The sequence below is a fragment of the Carassius carassius genome, chromosome 4 (genome assembly GCF_963082965.1).
Source record: "Carassius carassius chromosome 4, fCarCar2.1, whole genome shotgun sequence".
Lineage (NCBI taxonomy): Eukaryota > Metazoa > Chordata > Actinopteri > Cypriniformes > Cyprinidae > Carassius > Carassius carassius.
Window position 1 is genome coordinate 42,786,146 of NC_081758.1, and position 13,091 is coordinate 42,799,236.

A 13,091-nucleotide genomic window follows, 5' to 3' on the forward strand; every position below is an offset into this window, starting at 1 on the left:
CTAGTCGACGTGATCTCCGCTGACATTCAGTGCTGTAGAGGTCATCTCTAGTTGCTGATCTACCATTTGGTCTGGATATGGACTGGATCCGGGGTGGCAGAGAGCATTCTCTGAACTATGATTCTGTCTATATCCTGACTGGAAATCCTCACCAATACAAATGTTTTACTAAGAAGGAACAAAGCTAAGAGGATACTACATTTTTTCGTATTTTTGACAGAAAAGGTAGATTTGTGATTGATCTGTAATTAACTATTTCTCTAGGATCAAGTTGTGTTTTTTTAATGAGAGGCCAATTTTTTAATAACAGCCAATTTGAAGGTTTTGGGGACATATCCTAATGACAGGATCTATGACTTCTGGAAGCACCTCTTTTAGGAGCATAGATGGAATAGGGTCTAACATACATGTTGAAGGTTTTGATGATTTGACAAGTTTATACAATTCTTCCTCTCATGTAGTATAGAATTAGTTGAATTGTTCTTCAGGGGGTCTATAGTGCACTGTCTGATGTGATACTTTGGCTGACAACTGCATGGTTAGAATTCTATCTCTAGTAGTATCAATCTTGGAAGTAAAGAAGGTCATAGTAATTACTGCTGTGATGCTGGGAAAGGTCTGTGTCTTTAAATGCTTTATTTATTTATTTATTTTTAATTTAGCCGCTATATTGAATAAATACCTGGGGTTGTGTTTGTTCTATTCTAAGAGAGATGAAAAGTAAGCAGAAATAGTGGTTTTTAGGCTCTTTTGTATGTATAAGCGCTTTCCTTCCATGCAATACGAAATACCTCTAGTTTTGTTTTCCTCCAGCTGCGCTCCATTTTCCGGGCTGCTCTCTTTAGGGTGTGAGTGTGCTTGTTATATCATGGTGTAGGACTGTTTTCCTTAATCATCTTTAAGTGTAAGGGAGCAACCATATCTAAAGCACTAGAAAAGAGAGATTTAATTGTTTCTGTTACATAATCAAGTTTTTCTGAGCTATTGGATATGCTGTGGAATTGAGACAAGTCAGGAAGATTATTAACAGTCTGTTGTTGTAGAAGTGATGGTTATAAAATATTTGTAACAGGGCGTTGTGTTTACATCTTTAGCTATATAGAGTATACACAAGACTAAATAATGATCCGTGATATCATCACTCTGCTGCAGAATTTCAACGCCATTAACATCAACTCCATGTGACAGTATTACATCTAAAGTATGATTATGACGAGTAGGCCCTGTATAAAGTACGACTAACGAGTAGGTCCTGTATAAAATGAGCATTTATTTATTTATTTATTTTACACCATTGTACAAGCATTATTTTATACAATTGAACAAACTTGAACCTAAAGTTAGCATTTAATTATTTATTCAATTATTATACACAATTGTATAAAGTATGAAATGGTGGTCTTAAAATGAGGACAAATGAGCATCCGTCTCAACCCATGTGCCAGTAGGCGATACAGTATTTCAAAACCAGATTTTCAGGCCTAAAACCGTACTTGTGGCCAGTCTAATCATGATCCGGATCCGAAGCATGGCTATATTTAAACTCACATGCAGCAGCCGCTTGAATCAAGACACACTGACCAGACTGTAATTACTAGCCTGGCTTTGTGGCGGTGGTTGGTTTGATTGGACTGGACTACCACAGGTCAGCTGTTTGCGTGCGTGTATGTGTGTGTGCACCACTTTAATGCCACTGTCATCCATCTAAGTCACAGACAATCGCTTACACACTCACTGCTGTCCATTAAAGACCAAGAGAATGGACAGCATTGAGCTGCTAAGTTAAATATTGATATTTTCTCTCTTTGTTAAGAGCTGATGGACTTGAGTGTCTGATGGAGAGATGTTTCCAGTGCAAACACATCAGGGCTTCTCAGCCACTTGTGCTTTAGGAACCCAACATATTAAAGGCATTTTTTATCATGCAAAAACTAATAACATGTCCTTAAAATCACACTGAACATATTGTTAGTATAAACTGAATGCATCCAACAACACTCCTGACACCGAACAGACTAAATGAGCAGTGTTTTCTTCATAAACTGTACACACAACTCATTCATACATTCAACTATTAAGCTCAATGGTAAATCTTTTTGAAATTATTATGATTACGATATTATTGCAATACAGTGTATTATTGTATTTCATACTATGGGGCCATTGAATGCTTGAATCTGATTGGCTGACGAATGTTCTGAGGTGTGCAATTGTTTTCAGGGAAACGCTCAGTGAAAGTAGTTCCAGGCAGAATGAGATGCAGAAGAAATAATCCTACTCACAATAGTGATTTAAGTGCTAAAACCAGATGAATCCCTTTAAATATATCATCGGATTGATTTATTGAGATGTGGTAACCATACTATAAGTGGAATAACTGACAACGGGCCATTGAATTATTAGAAAATAATGCACACCCTGCAATAATAAGAATGCATTATTTTTCTAATAATTCAACAGCCCTTACATATTATGCACATTTCACTTCAAATTATGTTTACTTTATTTTATTAAAAATACTATATAAATTATTATTTATACTATATATATATATATATATATATATTTATTTATTTTTATTAATTTTTTTTTAATATGACCTTTTAGATGTTTTTGAGATTTTTTTTTTTTTTTTTTTAATGGTTCATTTTATCTATTTTTTAAATGTGACCTGTAGATGTTGTTTTTATGAGATTCTTTTTTTCTTGATGTTTTATTTATTTTTAAATGTGACCTAAAATTTTTTTTTTTTTTTATGTGACTTAATTGTATTTATTTATTTCTAGTTTATTGACATAATTAGCTAAATATCGAAGCATGAGGAAAGAATGAGTGATATTTGGAAACTTTCTGAATGATCTGTAAACTCCGATTCCATGTGGTCTGACTCATATATTAATAATATTGATAAGAGCTCTAGAGGCATTCACAGTGCTGAAGCTCAGTCTGATGTTGTGTCAGTGTATGTGTGAGCTGCATTACTTCAGGATTCAGTCCTTTTTAGTTGTCCTTTGGCAGCCTTTCCTCTGGCAGGAGAAGCTTTATTTGCCTTGAAAAATTCACAATCGCTGCCAACATGACGCAGATGGGGCTCTGGGACGCTGACCTGTGCGCTGCCCGCTAGAAACATGAGTGTCTTCTAAACAAAAATACCCTTGAAAATCGATTCTGATTCACAAGTGTTTCACTGTAGGTTGATTTCTGTTTCTCAATGCACTCACTGACCCTGTGCAGCAGTGTGTGTGTGTGTGTGTGTGTGTGTGTGTGTCTGTGGTGTTTCTTCATGTATTGGATGAGAGATCTGTGATCATCGTGGCTTCTGCTGCCTCTAATATAGACTGAACTGAAGCCACATGAATGCAGATGCTTAAGAAACCTCAGCGTCTAGATTTAGCTCTAGAACTGCCCTCTGAACTCAGTCTACTGACTGCTGCTCTTCGGAGTTGCTCTGTGTGACTTTTGGACAGGTTTGACAGGTGTGTTTCGGTCCCTGCAGGTGCGAGAGCTGCAGACGCGTCTCCAGAGCGTTCAGCCCGGTGCTCCGTCCAGTCCTGGACGTCTGACCCCGGCGGGACGTCCCATCAACCCCAGCACCGGAGAACTCAGCACCAGCAGCAGCAGCAACGACATCCCCGTCGCCAAAGTAGTTGATAGCATTTTGTTAAAGCCATTTGTTTTAGTTATTTTAGTGCAAGTTAAACTAGTCAAGTTAAACGAAAGGAGAAATTATGTCTTGGCAACTAGCTGAAATAAAATAAACTTTAGTTTGTTTTTTATATATATTTTATTTCAATTATAATATACTTTTTTGTTATGGTTTTCGTTTTAGTTAAATTTTTGTAAATATTTTATTTCAGTTTTAGTTATTTTAGTACAACTTAAACTAAATAAAGATGAGAAACAGTGCTTTGGAGACTGGCTGAATTTATTATTATATATTATATTTAAATGATTTAAATTGATATTGTTTACTTATTTTATTCATTTTAATTTTATTGTTTATTAAAATTATTTTTTCATTTTATTTTGTTCAGTTTAAGTGCCTTGATGAATATCATAATAGTGATAGCAGATTTTATCTTATTTTGATTTTTCCATTTTATTTTGTTTTATTAAGTTTAAGATCAAGAGCATAATAGTGATAGTAGATTTTATTGTATTTTTTTTTCACATTAAGTCATTTCACTTTAGAGTTTATAAGCTCCAGTCCTTCACTTTCGCTGTTTGAATTGAGGGTCAGAATTTAAAATAAAGTGAGTGTGTGTGTGTGTGTGTGTGTGTGGCAGGTGGCAGAACGAGTGAAGCTGTCGAAAACGCGCTCTGAATCACTGCCAGCGGAGAGATCCGTCCTCGGCTCCGAAATCAGCAGCATCGGGGTCAGACTCAGTGTTATAAAAATATTTATTAATATTTTTAATATTTTCTGAGTCAACTTTATGAACTCTTTTGTGTTTTTGTAATTTTTCCTAATTTTACTAAATACAAATATTATAAAAAATTATAAATGAGATGCATTTTTATGTATTTATTTTGAGCTATTTCAGTACTTTAAACTAAATGAAAATGAGAAATGCTTGAGAAACCTTTTTTTGTCTCGGATTTTATTTCCGTTAACTTTTTATTGTGCATCAAGTAAAGACATTTTTAGAGTTTTCGTTTTAATTAACTATATGTATAACGCCTCAGTAGATGCTCCCTTTCGTTAATGCATGTTAGGTCTTAAAAATACAATTCTTTGTCGTTTGTTCATGTTAGTTGACAGTGAATTAACTGTTAACTTTTCATTTTAGTAAATGCTGAGCTGAACATTAACTATGATTTACAACTGCTGTATATGTATAATCCAAGCTTACTAGTGTAATTAACAAATTAAGCATTATTACAAAGTGTTACCTAACTGTAATAACCCTGAGCAAGAGACGGACAGAGAGACACACCTTCTCTCTTTTTATTTAACTTAGGTTTAATGTCTTTTTATCAATTACATAATAGTGATAGAAGGATTTATTTCATTTTTATTTGATTTGATCTAAAAGGTGAAATGTGTGACTGTTTAGAAATTTTGTAATTTTTATTTTATTGTTTATTATTTCAATTTTATTTTTATTTAGTTTTAGTGTGTTGATCAAGAGCATAAGAGTAGCTTTTATTTATTTTTTATTTTAAGTTTTTTTATTGATTGTTTTATAAGTGGTTTATCTATTTTAAGTGTGTGACTATTTATGTAGTGATAGTAGAATTAATTTTATTTTATTTGAGAATCAGCACATATTGTGACGCCATATTTACAGTGTAAATTCAGAAAGAAAGAAACGACCAATCAAGATTCAGCATGCAAATGAGACAGGAAAGAAGGAAGAGCATTGGCTGTTGCTCAGCGTGCAGATGCTGTGATGATGTCATCACCACTGGTTACATTTTGAATGTTACAATATTGTGTAAATCCATATACAAAAAGCTTTGAGCTGAATGAATGGCAGGACACTGTAGGAAGACAAATGAGATGTAGTCAGAGGACTATCAGAGGTTTCAGTACAGTAATGCAGTGATCGTGTCTCCGCAGGTGTCCAGTAATGTGGCTGAACACCTGGCTCATTCCCTTCAGGACTGCTCCAACATCCAGGAGATCTTCCAGACGCTCTACTCGCACGGATCCGCCATCTCCGAGAGCAAGATCCGCGAGTTCGAGGTGGAGACGGAGAGACTGAACAGGTTAGAGAGCACAGACCAGAAGCAGTGGCATCGGGAACAAGTGCACACTCAGATTTACCCATCAACCATTGCATGCAACAATAGTACATTCAATTTGAACTACATTATATGCAGTATTGAGGCTTATCGTGTAAAATCACTTGCAGTGTTCCTGTTTCTTACTGTTAAGCTTTTTCTGCAATAAAGAACCAATCTGTACTGCATAAAGCGCAACAGGAAGGAAGCTGACTTGGCTTAAAATAATATACATTTTATGTGCACATGAAATATTATATACATTTATATAACAGTATATAATATAAATACATATATACATATATATATATATAATATTTTTCTGTATTTACACAAGTGTTGTTTTGTTAATTAATTGAAATAAAATAATAGATAAACTTTAAAAAAAAAAAATTTAATTACTAAAACTGAAATAAGCTAAATAGAAATATTATAAAACAAAACCACATAACATTACTAAAATTAAATTAGGTAAAAATGAAAATAAAATAGTTTTTAAAGTTTAAGTATTAGTACTAAAGTACTAGAATTCAAGGAAATAAATATAAGCTAAATAGAAATATTTCATATATATATATATATATATATATATATATGTGTGTGTGTGTGTGTGTGTGTGTGTGTGTGTGTGTGTGTATATATATATATATAGATGTATATATGCATGTGTATTTGAAAAAATATATACATATTCAAACTTAAATGAAACTAAATAAAAAAAATAAAAATAAAAAGTTTAACCAAGCTTTAAATGTTTAAGGTAAAGTAATAAAATGACACATTCAAACTGAAATAATATTAAGCTAAATATAAATAAAATAAAAATGACAAGCACATAAAATAACTAAAACTTAAGCTAAAATAATAAAAAATAAAAGCTTATTCAAAATATTAATAAACACTGTACAACACATGCAATCCTGAATTTGTGCAGCTGAACTGTAGTCTGATGATGTAGCCGATTCTTCAGAAACTCTGAGTGTGTAGGGAGCAGTGAACACTATGTAGGGACCCTGTGAAGTGCACACGTCATTGTTTGTTGATGTCATGCTTTACTGTGTGTGTTTCAGTCGTATCGAGCACCTGAAGTCTCAGAACGATCTGCTGACCATCACACTGGAGGAGTGTAAGAGCAACGCCGAGCGGATGAGTATGCTGGTGGGGAAATATGAGTCCAACGCCACCGCGCTCCGACTGGCCCTGCAGTACAGGTACACACACACACACACACAGAGAGAGACACACACACACAGACACACACACACACACACACAGACACACACACACACACACACACACACACACACAGAGAGAGAGACACACTCAGACACAGACACACACACAGACACACACAGACACATACACACACACACACACACAGACACACACATACACAGACACACACACACACACACACACACACACACACACACTTCAAAATGTGTGATTGTTACATTAGACACACACAGACACACACACACACAGTCACACACACAGACACACGCACACAGACACACACACACACACACGCACACGCACACACACAGACGCAGACACAGACACACACACGCACACACACAGACACACACACACACACGCACACACAGACACGCACAGACACACACACACACACAGACACACACACACACACACACACACAGACACACACACACACACACACAGACACACACATACACAGACACACACACACACACACACACACACACTTCAAAATGTGTGATTGTTACATTAGACACACACAGAGACACACAGACACACACACACACACACACACACACACACACACACACTCACACACACACACACACACACAGACACAGAGAGACACACACACACACACACACAGACACAGAGAGACACACACACACACACACACACACAGAGACACACACACACACAGACACACGCACACACACAGTCACACACACAGACACACGCACACACACAGACAGACACACACACACACACACACACAGACACAGACACACACACACACACAGACACACACACACACACACACACAGACACACACACAGACACAGACACACACACAGACACAGACACACACACACACACACACACACACAGACACACACACACAGACACAGACACACACACACACACACACACACACACACACACACACACACACACATACACAGACACAGACACACACTTCAAAATGTGTGATTGTTACATTAGACACACACAGAGACACACACACACAGAGACACACACACACACACACACACAGAGACACACACACACAGACACACACACACACACTCATTTGTATTCATGAAGAGATTTGATCCCTAAAATGCTGTTAGAGGAAGTGATGCAGATTTAAACTCAGTTCTGCTTCATAAACCCACGTTTCAGCATCCAGTCTATTCCTGATGAACTGATTAGAAACATTAGATATTTTTATTTTCGAATATTCTGTTCCACTCTGAAACATGTCACATTATCAAGGTAAAGTGGATGGTATATATCCTCATCAGGCTGCATTTATTTGTTCAAAGCTACAGGAAAAATCGGAAATATTATTAGTCTTTAAAACATCTGTGTTCTGTGTGAATCTGTGTTAAAGTGTAATGTATTTCTGTGATGCTCCGCTGTATTTTCAGCATCATTCCTCCAGTCTTCAGTGTCACATGATCTTCAGAAATCATTATGATATGATGATTTACTGCTCAAGAAACATTTCTGATTAATATCAGTGTTGAACACAGTTGTGCTGCTCAATATTTTACTGGAGACCGTGATGCATTTTATTTTTCAGAGTTCACAGATGAACAAAAGTTGAAGCTGAAACAGAAACATTGTAAATGCTTGTAATGTTACGTTTCATCAATTTGTGTCCACAATGTGTCCTTGATTAATTAAAAGTATTTTTTTTTGTGATACACCACCATTAAAAAGTCTGGAGTAAGTAAGATTAAAAAAAAATTATAATAATATTAGCAAGTAACTTTTATTCAATTAATCAAAAGTGCCATTAAAGAAATGTATAATGTTACAAAATATTTATATTTCAAATAAATGCTGTTTTTATTTTTTACTTTCTATTCACCTGTGAATCCTGAAAAATAAAATGCGTCACGGTTTCCACAAAAATATAAACTGTGTCCAACACTGATAATAATCAGAAATGTTTCTTGAGCAGTAAATCATCATATTATTCTGATTTCTGAAGATCATGTGACACTGAAGACTGGAGGAATGATGCTGAAAATACAGCGGAGCATCACAGAAATAAATTACACTTTAACACAGATTCACACAGAAAACAGATGTTTTACATTAGAATAATATTTCACAATTTTTCCTGTATTTTTGATCAAATAAATGCGTCTTTGTTGAGCAGGAGAGACATCTTTCAGAATCATGATTGTGTTTCTCAGCAGGAGGTCGAGGGTTTAATTGAGTTTGGTCTCCAGTGATCATGATGTCATCTGACTGTCATTACACGAGGCCGGTCAAACGCTCATAACGACGGTGCCGAGAGCGTAAAACACTGCGATTAATCACACTGACGGCTCACACACACACAAACACTTCTCTGACGACAGTATTTACAGAAGAACACAGATGACGAGAGAAGAGTGAAACAACTGTCTGATGGCTGACTGGAAAATAAAAATGATTTCTGACAGCGTTTCAGAGGCGCTCAAGTTATTATTTACTAGTTTTACTTTAGATCTCGTCTTGGCAATGAGGTGAAATAAAATAATCATTTTATAGCTGCTGTTTGATTTGCTAAAAATGTGTTATTTTATGTTCGAGTTAGTTGTTTTGTTGTTTTATTTTATATATATTTTTGTTATTTTATCTAATTTATTTACCGTTGTAGTTTTTAATATTTAGAATTTCATTTTATTTTAAAATTTTCTTTCATTTAAAAAAAGAATAATCATTTTTAAGTATAATTTTAAATATTCCTTTATTATATGCGTTAATTTTATTTATTCGTTTGCGTTTATTTTGGTACTTAAAGTTAAACTTAATAAAATGAGAAATTAAAATAAAATAAGATAAAATTTAATATCTTCTTTCATTTTCATCTGATTTCAGATCTTTTTAAACTGGTGTGTGATTTGTAAAAATAAAAAAATAAAAAATACCTTGAATTTTCCAGTTTCTGAAGGAAGTACGTGTTTTTCTGAGTCAGATTCACTGAGGAGGATTCAGGAGTGAAGTGAAGGGTTCAGATTCAGTCTTGTGTGTTATAATCAGAGCCAGTGAGACGTACACATTCCTGCATCACGTCTGGACCTGTTTGGGGCTTTGTTTCCTGATGAATATTTTTTCAGAAGCTGATGAAGGATCTGTGCTGGCCTCTACATTCCTCCAGGAGTGTGTTTTCATTACCCTTGTGTGTGTGTGTGTGTGTGTGTGTGTGTGTGTTGCAGTGAGCAGTGTATCGAGGCGTATGAGCTGCTGCTGACGCTGGCTGAGAGTGAACAGGGTCTGGTTTTGGGTCAGTTCAGAGCCGCTGGAGTCAGTGCTGTGGGTAAGACACACACACACACACACACACACACACACCTATCTGAATCAGGACGTTAAATAAATCAGCACAGATAAATAAATAACTTTTTTATCAGCCGATCCATTTGAGCTCAATCAGTGTTTCAGTCATTTAACAACACATTTGCATGTTTTTTTTTGTTATGTAGGTAAACAAATAAAATATATTTGTATAACATAATTTTTTTTTTGCATTTTAAAAAATGTTGATGTATCTGATATTTTTATCATCTAATTCTCTTTAAAAGGTATAAACCCATTAAAACCATTTTAATGGTTAAATAAAATTTTAGTAATGAAAAGCGCATCTAAATAATTGAAATCATGAAACGTTAGCAATCGAATAATTCTGTTTTCCATTTAAATCTTTCTGGATTCTGTTTTAATAATTAAAATTTGAGGTATCAAAAAGTATAGTTTATTTATTTGAATTCATAAAGCTTTAACAATTTGATAATTTATTACAGTTTTGACAATAATAGCTCCATATGAATATATATATTTTTTTTTTTTTTCAGAAATTCTATATTATCCGTTTACAGTTTTCTGTATTTATTATTTCATGCACATTTATTATCAAAAGTGGTATTAATCAAATGATGGCATAACACATTAACAGTTGAATACATTTTTTTAAATGTAATCAAATGAAAATGTAACAATTCCTATTGAAACAAAAGACGGGTTTACAGTTCAAATGTAAGAATATTTGTGTGACATCCTTCAAAAAAAATGTATATTACCGTATTTTTCGGACTATAAGTCGCACCTGAGTATAAGTCGCATCAGTCCAAAAATACGTCATGATGAGGGAAAAAACATATATAAGTCGCACTGGACTATAAGTCGCATTTATTTAGAACCAAGCACCAAGAGAAAACATTACCGTCTCCAGCCGCAAGAGGCCGCTCTATGTCTTCAGTGTAAACTACAGGAGCACTGAGCAGCATAGAGCGCCCTCTCGTGGCTGGAGACGGTAATGTTTTCTCTTGGTTCATTTCTCTCGGTTCATTTCTCTCGGTTCATGTCAAATTAATTTTGATAAATAAGTCGCACCTGACTATAAGTCGCAGGAACAGCCAAACTATGAAAAAAAGTGTGACTTATAGTCCGGAAAATACGGTAATAATGTTGCTTTTTCTGTCTGCAGAGACATGCAGATTTAATGCATATTTCATCAACAATATGATTTACTGCTTGGAAACAGTCTGTATGGTATAAAGCATATAGAGATAAATGTGACTTCATGCAGTCGTTTAATATCCTGCTTCATTAACTGCTCGTGAGTTATTAGTGTAATTAGAGTCTCCACACGCTGAACATCTGAATTAAAACTAAATTATTCAATTAAACTGTGTGAATTCAGATTTCCACACAATACATCCGCCACAATCATTTATCTCTAAAATGTTATCTTTGATTATGATAACTTTCTTTTCATTATAATCGCATTTGGAACGAGCTTTGAATAAAAGTTGAAATGAATTACAAAGTGTAGGGTTTTAATTACAGTGGATCATGAGAGTGTAGTACTTTCAGGTCTGATTAATGTATTTTAGCATCCGCTTGAATCGTTTGTATTCTGTATATAAACACTACAGTATGAGATTCTATACAGAATACTGTTATACCTCCAAGGTTTTTACAGTAGAGCCGTCATACTGGAGTTATAGTGAATGTGCTAATCGTTCTGATACAGTGAGGTTATGGGATATTTTGATGTGTGTGTGATGGCAGGAGAGCAGGCAGGTGAAGAGAGCATCACACAGATCCTGAAGAAAGCTCACGACAGCAGAAAGACGGCAGAAAACGCAGCTAAAGACCTCCTGACGCGTCTAGATGGCAGCTGCGGAGCTGCGTTTGCGGTCCAGCCCTGGGAGAGTCTCTCATCCAACAGCCACACCAGGTACACCATCACCGCAGAAAGAGTTTTCTTCTGATTCTTGTTGTTTTTAAATGGTACATTAATTTAATTAATTATTAGCTTGTGATATATTTTTATTTAGATTATTATATCTAATATATTTAAATAAATATATAAGTATATTTAATTTATATATAAACATTTGAAATAATTGTACATAAATGTAAAGCATTTAAAAAAAAAAAAAAAAAAAAATCAACTATTTATAAATAATATATTTTTATTTATATTATTATATACATAATATATTTTTATAAATATATTTAATTTATATAAACATTGGAAATAATTATACATACATGTAAAGCATATGTAAAAAAATCTACAATTTATAAATAATGTATTTTTTTATTTTATTATATAAATATATTTATTTTGTATTTAAACATTTGAAATAATTGTACATACATGTAAAGCATGTGTAAAAAAAATGTTAACTATTTATAAATAATATATTTGTATTTATATTACTGTTATATAAATAATATATTTTAATAAATATATAAATGTATTTAACTTATATATAAACATTTGAAATAATTGAACCTAAATGTAAATCATATGTAAAAAAAAAATCTAATATTTATAAATATATTTGTATTTATATTATTATATATAATATATTTTAATAAATATATAAGTATATTTATTTATATATAAACATTTGAAATAAGTGAACACAAATGTAAAGCATTTTTTTTAAATCAACTATTTATAAATACTATATTTTATTTATATTATTATTTAAATAATATAGCTGTATAAATATATTTAATTTATATATTAACATTCGAAATAATTGTACAAAAATGTAAAGCATATGTAAAAAACAAATGTAACTATATATAATAACCACAGAAGGTAAGAGCATTTCCATGTTTTTTTT

At 33.6% G+C, this 13,091-nt stretch overlaps 1 protein-coding gene across 3 annotated transcripts in view; it reads left to right on the plus strand.

Annotated features, from left to right (window-relative positions):
• Nucleotides 1–13,091, plus strand: part of LOC132140094 (colorectal mutant cancer protein) — a 104,597-nt gene that overhangs the window by 73,282 nt on the left and 18,224 nt on the right. For all 3 annotated transcript variants that reach the window (XM_059548910.1, XM_059548909.1, XM_059548911.1), the window contains 6 exons: nucleotides 3,497–3,643; nucleotides 4,287–4,376; nucleotides 5,564–5,712; nucleotides 6,798–6,938; nucleotides 10,164–10,264; nucleotides 12,019–12,187. In XM_059548910.1, the coding sequence (XP_059404893.1) occupies nucleotides 3,497–3,643; nucleotides 4,287–4,376; nucleotides 5,564–5,712; nucleotides 6,798–6,938; nucleotides 10,164–10,264; nucleotides 12,019–12,187 (797 nt within the window). The remainder of the gene's footprint in view (nucleotides 1–3,496; nucleotides 3,644–4,286; nucleotides 4,377–5,563; nucleotides 5,713–6,797; nucleotides 6,939–10,163; nucleotides 10,265–12,018; nucleotides 12,188–13,091) is intronic.